At 38.8% G+C, this 13598-nt stretch overlaps 1 protein-coding gene across 2 annotated transcripts in view; it reads right to left on the bottom strand.

Annotated features, from left to right (window-relative positions):
• Nucleotides 1-959: 959 nt before the first annotated feature.
• The window catches only part of AFG3L2 (AFG3 like matrix AAA peptidase subunit 2), a 40161-nt gene continuing 27522 nt past the window's right edge, over nucleotides 960-13598 (bottom strand). For both annotated transcript variants that reach the window (XM_074987479.1, XM_074987478.1), the window contains 6 exons: nucleotides 13443-13568; nucleotides 9975-10085; nucleotides 9198-9313; nucleotides 6249-6449; nucleotides 3473-3667; nucleotides 960-1972 (listed from right to left, as the gene is read on the bottom strand). In XM_074987479.1, the coding sequence (XP_074843580.1) occupies nucleotides 1730-1972; nucleotides 3473-3667; nucleotides 6249-6449; nucleotides 9198-9313; nucleotides 9975-10085; nucleotides 13443-13568 (992 nt within the window). In that variant the 3' untranslated portion in view covers nucleotides 960-1729. The remainder of the gene's footprint in view (nucleotides 1973-3472; nucleotides 3668-6248; nucleotides 6450-9197; nucleotides 9314-9974; nucleotides 10086-13442; nucleotides 13569-13598) is intronic.

The following is a 13598-nucleotide window of genomic DNA, read 5'->3' on the forward strand; positions in this document are numbered from 1 at the left end:
TACCTCTGGTTCTCTTTTCTATTGCTATCTACCCTTCAGTCAGGACGTATTGCTGGGACCATTAAATCATTCCCTTACATATGAAGCTTCAGATACAAGAAAAAGTGTTAATGGATCTCTTGCCCATCACAGGGGACAGACAGTGGCTCAACTTTTCCTGGTCTTCCTCTGCTTAAATAAACAAGATAATTGATGGACTCATTTCTCTTTTCAATAATGGAGCATGACAGTGAACATTCCCAAAATTAGAAATCTTTAACAGATGTAACCTATAATCCAGAGCATAGATTTCCAGACATTTAGTATAATAGAATATTATGTTAAACTGCGCACTGGATTCATGCTGAGTCATGGCCTACTTGAGGTTCAAAAAACAACACTGAACTCAGGATTAAGCAGACTGGACACCAGGTTTTCAGATATGAAAGACATGATGACATATTTAACACTATTTCGCCTATCCAGCCCACTATAAAACTTTGAAGTGCTTGCACAAAAACAAATACAAGGTTACCAACCATTGTACAGTTACAACGAACACTCTTAGGCCAGGTTTACACTAAGGGATAAAACTGATTTTAGATAAGCAAATCCAGCTATGAGAATTGTATAGCTGGCATTGACACATCCACAGTTGATTTTTGCCACTATCCCCACTGCAGGAGGTTGATGGAAGAAACTCTGCTCTTGACTTCCCTTCCTCTTCATAACTGCCAGGAGTACTGGGGTCAATGGCAGCACCATGATAGTTCAATTAGCGTGGCCCCACTAGGCACTCTAAATCAATCCCTGGAAGAGCGACTGCCAGCATGTCAATCTTCTTGTAAGTGTAGATGTACCCTAAATGTATTAATTCACGAAAGGCCTACGCTCAAGTCAGGAGTTTTGCTCAAAACCTCTGAATTGGGCAAAATTTTCTTGTAAGAAATCAACCTAAAATAAAATGGCAAGACAGCATATTCAGAAAAGTACAATGTTCTGGTTTTAATGCTTGTCAAAGAAATCTTATGTACACCATCAACAGAGTGCATTGACATGTTCAATATAATACAGCTCACTGTAAAAAAAAAAACCCATTTTATTAAAACTGCAGAAGTTCAGTTTTACAGTAAAGACACTGAACTATAGCTATAATTGTAAAGCTATTCAATGGGTCTTCAATTTCATGGTAAATTTACATGACAATTCCCTGTGAACAAACTGGTTTTAGAGATAAGGGGAAAAGGGCAAAATCAAATAGCACGTGAAAAAAGCCGACGCTTTGCAGAAATATCGAGTGTTTTTGTAAGTTGACAAGACCCTTGGCTAAGCATTTAACAATCTATTTCCCCACACATACAGATGTTAAAACAATTCACAGATGGGTACAAGTCACATATACAAACTTCCTAGATCAATACTAATGGAGCCTTCCTTGGCATCAGATTTAGAAATGGACCTGTGCCACACAGTTTGCACTTGGATCCAAACCATTCCAAAATGTGAAGGGAATTCAGTTCCCTCTAGTTGACAGCTGAGAAGTGATTTATTACTTATGAAGTGAAGACTCAGGAGAGAGCCAAGTATTCTTGTCCCCCATATCAGCTCCTGCTCTTCTGTTTACCAACACTAAGGATTTTGCTTGAATATACAGATGATTTTTAAGTCCAAACTACTGAAGGGTTCTCCGGTCTTTTCAGAATGCAAATAAAAAATATTGTTCAATTTTACACCACAGCATACATCAAAACTAAAATGGCATCCCTCCTGTTATCTGCCTGGCAATCTGTTCATCTGTCGTCTCCTCTTTCTCTTTTTCACGATCTTTGTTCCAGTCTTTAAGGCCTTCTGGAAGAGAAGTATCCTCATCTAGGCTGCCTGTGCCTTCAACAAATTCTTCGTAAGTAGATTTTTCTGCAAATGGTCTTGGGCCAAGTAGTTCAACCATATCACTTTTATCCAGTACTTCCTTCTCCAACAGACGTAAAGCCACCTGAAAACAGCAACATATATTACACAAACAGGTACAGAGTACATTTGCTTTCTCACATGATAGTGGAGGAGCAATTACAGAGGCAGCCTGGTCTCAAAAATCTGTGCTGGTACATTTTAGGAGAGAGTTGGTTCACTTCTTACTGTAAGACATTCCATGTGCATGAAGGTAGTTGAGAGTTTAGCACTTTTAAATCCCTAGGAAACGATGCAGTGCCTTGCATAGCACTGTTGCTTAAGGATGGTGGCTTAAGGATAATGCTGCAGCTATAGGGCACTGAAGAAAATGACAGAGATTTAGTAATAGCTATAAAGCCATCTTCTTAGCTGCTTCTGTATCTTCATCCACCAGACTATTTTACAGCACAAAAAGTCTAAAGTCTGACAACTACTTTCAAAGTGTTCTCCAAGCTACAAAACAAAGCTACTGTTAGCTAAGTTTTACTATGCAGAATACAGTATGTACAATACCAAGGGAATAAATGACATAAGACTGTAGGTTGCAAGCTTCTTGGGCAAGTTATGTCTTGTACAGCACTTGCTGTTTATGCAAGGGAAGCAGGAGCTGCGACAAGGACATGAATAGAAGAGAGAAAGCAAACTTCTTAGAAATGTATTTCAAAGAATGTTTCACCACAGAAAGAGAACACAGTATGGAATAAGGAGGGAGAGATAGAGAAGAGGGTATAAATGTTAAAGAGGAAAAACAAGAATGCTTACAATGGTTTACCAAAACAGGAAATAGTAAATAAGTGTTATTCACAGGCTCCTCTATTCTCTTTGTCCATTACACTTAAAGATGAAGTTTCGCTAAACTTTAGAACTGTCCCCTTTCATGTTGAGAGACTACTGCACATTCATTCTTCTGATGGTGGTCAGCTATACCACTCTGACAGAAACGCAGCAAGTTGTTGTATTCTTGCAGATAAATCTGTCAGACTAAAGCATATCCAAGAAAAATCTTATCCTGAAAAGATCAGTCCCCCTGGATGAGAGGTAAACCTTACAGAGAAGGAGAAACTGAAATGGGATCCTAAAGATGCGTCGTTTCCAATCAGCGAACAGAGTCCCCTGTTACTTAAAGTTCAGTGAAATTTTAGAAAAGAACTGTGTGTGTTCATCTCCCTTAAGGTGAATGTGAAGTTTTAGACCAAATTCTTCCTGATATCTAGTGTCTCCAAAACTTCAATGTTTAATTTTACAGGGTATTATTTCCCCTACCAACTATAGGCTTTGCACGTGAGTAATTCTGTCTTCTACTCTGCATGAAAGCTTGCTAACAGAAATAATACTGGAATAAAAACACACAATATACTTCTTACAACTCTTATGTAATAAGTTGAGTATTTACTATTTGAATGATTTATATTGTTGAAGAGCGTATAGCTCCGATATTCAACACATTTATGTCAGTATCTATCCATATTCATCTACGTATTCAACTCATTCTGATCAGTTTAACTAAAACTCAACATTGGTGATAATTTATTATAAAACACACCTTCTCTACATCTGTTTTCTTCTCCAGTAAGAGAGTTACTGTCCTTTCATAGGCACTGTCAATAAGATTTCGCACTTCTTCATCAATTAGTCTTGCAGTTGCCTCACTGTAAGGTTTCTCCAGTACCATGTCCCCTTGACGAGGGAGATCAAAGGAAATCTGCCCTACCTTTTCATTCATGCCAAACTGAACAATCTGAAAGATAAACAGTGCAAGAAGTGGAAGACTTTGAGTGTATTAGTGTAATATTGGAAAACAGAGCTTCAGGAAAAAGTAACTTATTTATAAGCTGAATTACAATAAATAATTTATGAGAATGAGGAAATAGTTTTTCTACAGAACATATACAGGCACTAGTATTAGTTTCCTCTTTTGTAAAACAGATTCCTTGAAGTAGGCAGTTCACAGTTATCTGTCTAACACAACAGCCAAGAGACATTATACTAGTTAAATGTTCATAATGCCTGGATGTTTCTGAATTATAAAAGTATCATTGTATACAATGGTGTAAACCAGTCAGTTCCAGGATATTAGAGAAACAAGATGGGTGAGGTGATATCTTTGATTGGACAAACTTCTATTGGTGACAGAGACAACTTTTCAAGTTACACAGAACTCTTCCTCAGATCTGTATACCTCAAAACCTTGCCCCTCTCACCAACAGAAGTTGGTCCAATAAAATATATTGCCGCAGCATTGTCTCATAAAATGTTATTTTTGTTCTTTTTGAAAGTTTTCTAAAAAGTATTTAAAAACTTAAGCAGCACAACTTAATGTGCTGAGTTGGCAGTATATTTGAAATTAATTTCATGAAGGTAAGTGTGTCACTATTCTGTAAATGTACCTGGAATTACAGGAAATATCTTCCTAACCCCGTATGCTGATTAAATAATTTGATCAAAGCATTAACAGTGAGACCCTTGAAGATTTTATCTTAACTGGCATAAGTAACTACATGTGCTACCCTCATTCACTGAATTACCTAATCTTAGTCTCTTTAATTAATTAATTACATGAATTTGCTATGTTAGAGTCCGTATTAAACTGGGTACACGTGTATAAATTACACCCTATTCCTAACAGGTCTGTGGAGTTTCTCTTCTCCTGTATAGGGAACTGAAAAACATTCCATTTTCACTTCTACTGCACGGCTAACATCAGTTCTATGCTCTGCTCGGTAGTCCAGTGGTAGCACGTCTCTGCTCTTATGCTCATATTGGAAATTTAGGTAAGAGATTATGTAAGGAATAACATGAATGCTATAAATCTGAGAATGAAAAGAAGACTATTATTTCAGTGTTTAACATAATATGCCTTCTAAATGGTGATTTGTGGTGTTATTAATGTAAACACCCAGCTGTGTGAGGTCATTAGTATATTGGACATAAGTAGTAAAATCCAGCACTAGGATCTGACAAAAAGCAGGTGATGATTCTCCAGGTTAGCAAAATTAATTTAACTCCTCCCTCTTAAGGGGGAGCTGCTTAAATCATCACTAGAATCCATGAATTCAGGCTAATCCTTAGCTTCTAATTCTTCTAGGAACACATACATCTAGTTAACATGTTACAAGCACATAAAACTAGTTACAATGTTGATTTAAATATGAATAAAAGACTTAATGGGTTTATTCCTCTGTCAAAGTTATTCTTTTAAATATTTTCCTATTTCTATACAGTTTCTTTTTATACAAGGTAACACTACAAAAGAGATCATAGACTTTTATACAACTACTTCCTCCTTTTTTTAAATGGGATAGTTAAATTGCTTTTGCTAAGCTGGAGAACCACCACCTGCTCTTTATCAAATCCTAGTGCTGGATTTTACTACTTGGATCCAATATACTAATGACCTCACACAGCTGGGTCTTTACAATACAAATCACCATTTAGAAGTCTTATTATGTTAAACACTGAAATAGTCTTCTTTTTAATCTCAGATTTATATCATGTGAAGCTATTACCTACAGACCCATGGGTCAATCTAGTTGAGCAATCTGGACTCTAAACTATATAACTAAGGCTGATGTCTTCCAGAAATTCTTCTTTCGAAAGAAGGTGTCCCCACACAAAAAAGCAGATGGAAAAATTGATCTGCTTTTTTGAAAGACAGCATCCACACAGCCTGCTCTTTTGAAAGAACGGCCCAGGGATCAAAATATCTGCCACCATGAGGATTAGTCTTTTAAAGCAAGGGCCCGTAGGAGTGTCTACACATGCTTCCCTCCCTCCCTCCCACCCCCGGGCAAAAAAAGAAGCTCTTGAAAGGAGGCGCTCTTCCTGATTTGGGAGAGGAAGTCAGTTTCCAAGAGAAGAGCTGTGTTCTTTCAGTTTCAGATCGAAAGAGTGCATTTTGTGTGTGGACACTCCACGCGTTCTTTTTCAAAAGGGCCTGATTTTCCAAAAGAACTTGCCAGTGTAAATGCGGCTTAAGAGAACAAGTCTATAAAAACCAAATTTGTTAAGTGAATTAAAGGCGTTTTCTAAGTGCAAAATTTCTTTGTGCATTTAGCCATGCTACATACACATTCCTATGTAGTGAGAAGCTTTGAGTGGAGCTCTATACCATTAAAGGTATGTGTAATGCAACGATTATAGTCTAGTCAAGAATCATCGTTATGGGGCAAAACTAAAACGCAGATGCTGAAGATAAAGTGCCAATATCGTGGAACAAATGACAATGTACAATGAACTACTGTCTAAATTCAGTAACTCAAAAAAGGACCAGCCAGCTAAAGAGTGCACAGAAAATAAAATTTCCTACTTAAAGTACAAACCTGAGCATACGCACTCTGAGTCACCTTCTTCAAGTCATCTTGGGCTCCTGTTGTAATTCGTCCGAAAAAGATTTGTTCTGACACACGTCCTCCCAGAGTCATGCACATTCTGTCAAGTAACTGCTCTTTGGTGTAAAGGTACTGTTCTTTGGGTAAATACTGAGCATAACCCAATCCTTTGCCACGTGGGATAATAGATACCTTGTTCAAGGAGAAAAACCACATTCTTCAGCTTTAATAGTAAGTTTAGAATTTGTGACAAGATAGGACTTTAAATATACTCCTTTTAAACTACAAAAGACTTAAAATACCCTGCCTGTGATTAAAATATTGTGATTAGCTGTATCTTATAAGCATGAAATGTATGACCCTAACCAGAAGTACCTGAAAAAGTATTATACCTGGAATACAGCTGTTATAAAATGTCCCAATATTTTATTCAGCCAATGAAGATTCAAAGATACTTAAATCAAGTAAATTTGACTGGGTGACAGTAAGGAACTTTAAGCTCTTTTAGTATTAAGTGTCCTTTGGCATACTTTCTTCATTTATTGACAGGGAGCGTGACCAGGTTTAATAGCCTTCTGCATCAGCTGTAGGAGTTTCTGATGCTTGTGGCTGGAAATGAGTGGATAATTTTAAAAACAGAAATTAATTAGCAGTACAATTATGCAAGCCTGTACTTTGCTATCTGCTAGTCAAACTTTGTGCATCTGAGTTTAAACTCGGAGAATTAAAATAAACCCAGATCAATGTTTGTTTTTTTTTTTAAAGCCGGATGCCCTCAGAAGATACCCATTCAACTGAATGCAACTTATACTCTCACTTTACGTAGACCAAACTGTGGACTGGAGACATTACAAAACTTAAAAGAAATTTAGAGATTTGATATAGATCTAGTTTCTTATTCCCAAACTGTGAAACATCTGGTTTACTTTTTTAAAAACTGACGTAAGCTTAAAATATTTAACTCGAATTCTGATCCAAAAGAAAAATACCTTACACTGGTAATACGGCAAACTACTATAAACAGTAATATTTCTAATCTCACCTCTGCAGAGCCCTTTCATTTTAGGATCTCTAAACCAGGTATCTTGACCTCAGCTCCATGGAGCTTTACCATCTACTATATATTTTACAGAGCTTGTCTGTTTGATACAGAATGCCTCCTAAACAGCAAAAGCTATGACCACCAAATTTGCTATATAGCTTCCTCCTATAACAAAGCAGGGATAGTGAATGCCCAGCCCATAGTCCACAGTGGTTCTGTACTGTGCACAGAGCTGTGTGGACCAACTGTGCCTTCGTCTTCCCTGGAACTGCAGCAGGTAGGCACCCACACTCCCATCTATGCCCCATCCTTCCAGACCTCCAGCCTATTCCTGCACCCTCCCTTCAGAACCAGCACCTTTACCCCCAGCACGTCTGCAAGACCCCACACCTCCAGCCCTGCTTCTATACCTTCCCTCCCAGACCCCACCAATCTCCACTGCCCCCCTGCTGCCCTCCCTTCCAGACCCTAAATCCCCAGCTCCTGCACAAAGAGCATGATGTAGTCATTACTGAGAATGCTAGAAGTAATAAATATTTAGGATATATTTTTCAGCAAAAATGAATACTTCTGAGAAGGGCTCATCACCAACCATAATGCAAAGAGATTTAGAAATCCTTAAACTGTATTCTGAACTCATGATGTATCTACCTCAGCGGTTCTCAACCACTTACATACTGAAACACCTATGCTCAGGCAGTCAAAGCATAGCTTGGACCTCCTTCTCTCATTTAGTACAAATTTAGTCAATTTTGTACCCTATCTTTCAAACTAACTAGATTTAAAATATTTTTATGTTGAGGACAGTGTGGTTGCAACCTCATTACACCAGTTCATGACACCCCAGACTGAGAATCAACAGTCTTCTCCACCCCTGCTCCGTATTCTTCAAATCTAGAAAAAAAACCTCTAGGCATTGTATTGGAAATTAAAGCTGAATTCCATGCTGTCCTCGGCCTCTCTCATAATAAAAGTGAATCTCTCTAATCCTTGACCAGTGCTGAGCAAGGACCTGCCAGGCCACAGAAGATCAATATTGTCTAGCAGTATTACCAACACATCCCCTGCTTGCTGGGCTCTTAGAAGACATTTAAGGGTAAATTACAGCTACATATAATAGCACAGAACATAGAGCCAGGACTTGCGGCTATAAGCAAATTTTATGGGACCACAGGAAACATGGCCACACCTACAAGTGGATATCTGACTAACTAAAAATCATACTGGACTATGAACATTGCCGAATGAGAGTGTGCCAGGTTAGAGAGGTTCAACCTGTAGTATGAACTGATGTGGTGTTTTTTGTCTTTGAAGAACTATCCTGAGACTCAGTTTATTTCACATAAGATGCTGAATGGGTGTCATAAGGTTACAACTTCTGCCCACTACTGAACTAACCCAGGTTTTTATCTGATCTAAGTAAGACAGGCTCTAACTCCAACAACTATCTACTCATATTCTGTGGGGTTTTTTTTTTTAAACAATCCAAGATGATGGTAGCTGGATTCATATAGGATGTTGGAAAATTAGAGTAGACAAGAGAGTTCTTAATACTGTACCATAGTAATATGCAACAAGCTATACAGTAGAACGTTTACTTTGAGCTACAGAGGAGTCCCTTTCACCTTCCAAGGAGGCCCTTAACAGCCCTCATAAAAGCTGATCAGAAAAAGCAAAGAAAAAGGAGACATCTACAAAGGAGAACCCCTCCCACCCCCACAAAAAGCAGCATTGCTCATGTCTTCTATAAAACTACTTTGTAATTCCTCATCAGATAAACCAATGTATCTTTTTTTTTTTTTTTAATTTTCTTTCCAAAGCAAGAAATAAAAAAAATAAGAAGAATTAGAAACCTTATACTGGTAAGTAAAGGGAGTTTTACTTTTTCTCTATTTTACCTTTAAGAGTGGGTCAGCATGTTCTAGAAACCATCCTGCTACTGCATGGCCTGCCTCATGATATGCCACCGTCTTTTTCTCCTCAGGTTGCAGGACCTGTGTTTTCTTTTCCAAACCTTTACAAAGGACACATTAACTTTAACAAAAAATCAGATGCACCCTCTTCCGCTAAAAACACTCTACAGTTGATTTCCTATTTGTATTTCTTTTGCATAGATAACATCTTTGGCATGGTGGTATTTAGGTACCATGTATGGAATATACTGTTAAATCAAGGGACGACAAAGCAATGCAAGAACTTAAAACTCCATGTTTATCTGAAAGATAAATAAATCAGTATTTTGCAAGTTGTACTATATTTTGTATTTTTAACAAAAGACATTTTAATCCGGACATTATATCTCCTCAGTATATTCTGATGCACTATCCTAAAATTCCCTCTTTAAATCAATCAGTCACAAAACCACTTTATTTTGTATCTTTTCAAACTAAATAGATCTCAAAATGCTTTTATTCGTATCCCCGCCCCCACACCTCAGCAAATGACAAAAGAAGCTTCCTGAGGAAATTTGTAATGGAATGGAGAACCACCAATGCAGAAAAACAATTTAATATGTGATGCTAATTTTTAAAAAAACTCTTTAAGATACAACGTTAAACCAGTTACTACAAAACTGGAGACCTATTTTTCAAATTATATGAAACAGACCTGAACTACAGCATTTAAACCTTCTGTCAGTTTTCCCTTGTTATCCAACGATCCATTTTATCTCTCACCTCCTATTACTCGTTCAATTGCTTGCTCAAAGTGCTTTTGGTTTATGGCATCAGAAAGGTGTCTTGCAGCAATCAAAGCAGCTTCATTACAAACATTAGCAATGTCAGCACCTAAAAACCAAGGCAGGGGGCATGCATCAATGTAATTTCCAAGTACTTCTTTCTCTCAGCACCAACAGGATGACAATAGTCTGGTTCTAGCAAAAGCTGCATCTACACTATGAGAAATTCGAATTTCAAGGCTTTAGCTTGATATTAAAACATGACTGTCTTACACGTAATACTGTTAACTTGATTTAATGAGCCATATCATCAATGTTCTGTAACTGGTATTACAGGATGGATATAGTGTCTATTTTGAATTTAAAATTTTGAATCAAGGCTAGCGTGAAAGCACGATGTCCTTAATTCAAATTTGTTAACCTCCAGAAGTATCCTGTACGTATCCCACAAAGCTATGTGGTGACCCTCCAAGTATGGCCACCTTGTTGTGCGCCGCTGTCAGGTGTTGCGGGAAGAAGGTCAAAGTAAGTCCACAAAGTTTGGATCAAATTTTACTTTGATTTAAAATTTGAATTGGAGTTTAGCAGCCCAGCCCTGCAAATAAAAAGGGAATCCATTCTGAAAAAATCCCTTTGCCCATTGTGTCGCACCCCATAGGTAGCAATTATCGGTAGCCCTGTACTGCAATCATGAGCAGTTAGAGTAATGATCTGACTAGCACTTCTCAGGCTCGCAAGAGAGCCCCAGCTTGGACCCACCTGGAAATTCTGGATCTCGTTGCCATTTGGAGACCAATAGGTGGCGAAGAGACTTTGGGTGGCCAAGAGTAATGTGGCCATCTATGATCAGATGGCGTGTCAGATGACCACCAGAGGTTACTCCTGTGATTCTATGCAGTGCTGGGTGAAGGTTAAAGAACTTCAACAGGCCTATCAAAAAGTCTGGGAAGTCAACCAGCAGTCAGGGTGGCTCCATGGACCTGCCGCTATTATCAACAGCTCCACATGCTTATGGGGAGCAACCCCCTTCATGGAGCCCAGACTGAATTATGACATTGTGGAGGCCCTGGTACAGAGTTCGGGGTGAGCCCGGAGGAGCAGGGCAAACATCCAAAGGTGCATTCCACAATCATTCCGCACCTACTCAGTCTGTGATTTAAGTTTTCCTTGCTGGGATCCAGGGCCCTGTATAGGGTTTCATGAGGCAGGGAACCAGAGGTCGCCCAGTACAACAATGAGCATCTCCATGTCACCAATCTTGATTTTCTGATCATGGAAAAAAGTCCCATCCAGGAGCTTTTGGTACAGTCCTGAATTTTGGAACATACACACATTGTGAACCCTCCCTGATCAGACAACACTGATGTTGACCAAATGACCTTTGTGATCTACCAACCCCTGCATGACCATGGAGATGTACCCCTTTCAATTAATATACTCTGACACTAGGTGGGCTAGGGCCATGATAGCGATGTGCATGCCATCCATTGCCCCACAGCAGTTAGGAAAGCCCTGAGCAACAAAGCCATCCACTACAGCCTGTACATCTCCCAGGGTCACAGTCTTCCTGAGGAGATGCCAACAGATTACATAGGCCACCACCATCATCACAGAGACCACTGTAGATCTGCCCACCCCGAACTGATTTGCCATGGACCGGCAAACCTTCCACAGTGCAATTGCCACTCGCTTCTTTTCCATTAATGCTTGCCTCACTTTGGTGCTGATGTGCCTCAGGGCGGGTGCCAGTGCATCACAGAGTTCCATAAAGGTGGACTTGAACATGCAAAAGTTCTACACCCACTACTAGTCGTCCCAGGACTCCAAAATGATGTGATCACACCAGCGTGTGCTGGTCTCTCGAGTCCAAAACTGCCGCTTCGCCGTCAGCAATGCAGTCATGACAACCACCAACTCTGCATTCTTGGACCACAGTTGGCACAATTGCTATTCCAAACCACCATCCTCTTTATTGTCAGCAGCAGCAGCACCACCAGTAAAACAGGAAAGCTTCACTGAGCTTAGGAATTGAAGGACAAATTGTGTGACAGACACTGTGGTTGCTGAAACGATCTGTGCTATGAGTTGGAGCATTCATGGATCCATGCTTGCAGTGGAATGCTGCAGCAGGAATTGCTGCAATCTCCAGGTTTTTTTTTTTCACGCGGTTAGTGATGCAGTGAATTCTGGGATAGTGCTTGGAATTCTCGAATTCCCACATGAAACACCCACAAGCAACCGGAGCTAAGGCACTGTCGGATAAGTACCCACAATGCAGTGCTCACACTGTCAAACTTGCATGGGGCAATGGGGATGTGGAGATTTGACATGGAGAAAAGGTGGGTTGAATTTCAAGAAGCTTTGTGGACACTTTATTCGAATTTGTAATATTGAGATTAAGTATTTGAATGTATTATATATCAATTTTATCTCATAACGTAGACACAGCCTAAGTGACTGAAGTATCCCAATAAAAAAAAAGTCACAATACAGCTTGAGAGAATGGTTATAATTACTACAGAAAAATCTGCTTATAACAGTGACTCAAATTAAGTATATGTTTAAGAACCAGGGCACCACTTAATAAATTATCTTGTACAAATACAGTCAGTAAGATCAATTGACCCTGTTTAAATTGATGATTAAAAGGAATTTATTGTTTGTGAAGTACTCGACTTGTAAGTCCTACATCCTAGAGAATTCTATATAGGCACAGACCAGCTACAGAATGGCTAGCAACAGTGAAGGCTTCCCTCATATGGATCCAATGCATTTCAAACCTTTCTTTGGAATGATCTCTTGTAGAAGGCACAAGAACAGCTCTGGCTTCAAGCTGTTCAATCATTCATGTCTACAGAGATTCCAGAGCATGTCACCTAGTGATGACAACTCTGGTGATAGTATAGTGTTATAAACAAAGTTAGAGAGACAAAAGTTTGTACACACAAAATACAGTTATAAAGAGGCAAAAGTTTGTATAGACCACCACTCTCAGGTAGCAACAACTTTTGATTGATACCGACATAGGCTGGATTAGAATAATGATTGAAGTTTCCATAATTTATTAGAGGGAACCATATCTCAATACCTGAGAAAAAGTGGCAAAACTTGATTATAACTAATGTTATCTGCTGTGGTAGAAAATAAAAAAAGTATGTTTTTTTTTCAAATTACATTCAGATTCAGAAAAGGAACATCCAAATGATCTTTTTCAGATCAGTTTCAGATAGTAGTGAAAGAATTACAAGACTTTTTTGATAAAGGGAGGACGGAATTGCCATCTGGATCTGTCACAATGATGAAACATGGAGAATTGTATACTGAACCTAAAAATTACTAGCAATTCAGAAAAGTAAAGATGTAGGAGAATGAGGAAGGAAAGAAAATAGTATCTGCAGCTGTGATAACCGATAGTGCTGTTGTAATGAGTATATTTAGCGGAAATACAGCTTTACACTTCAGTTACCTGAAAACCCAGGAGTTAGTGATGCAAGTTTTCTTGCCAAGTTATCTTTATCTATGACGCTTTCTACTTTCAGAGGCCTGAGGTGAACTTTGAAAATTGATGCTCTTCCCTTTATATCTGGAGGTCCTTAAGGGTTTAAAAAGAAAGATTCTTACT

This window comes from Carettochelys insculpta, chromosome 2 (assembly GCF_033958435.1).
Source record: "Carettochelys insculpta isolate YL-2023 chromosome 2, ASM3395843v1, whole genome shotgun sequence".
Lineage (NCBI taxonomy): Eukaryota > Metazoa > Chordata > Testudines > Carettochelyidae > Carettochelys > Carettochelys insculpta.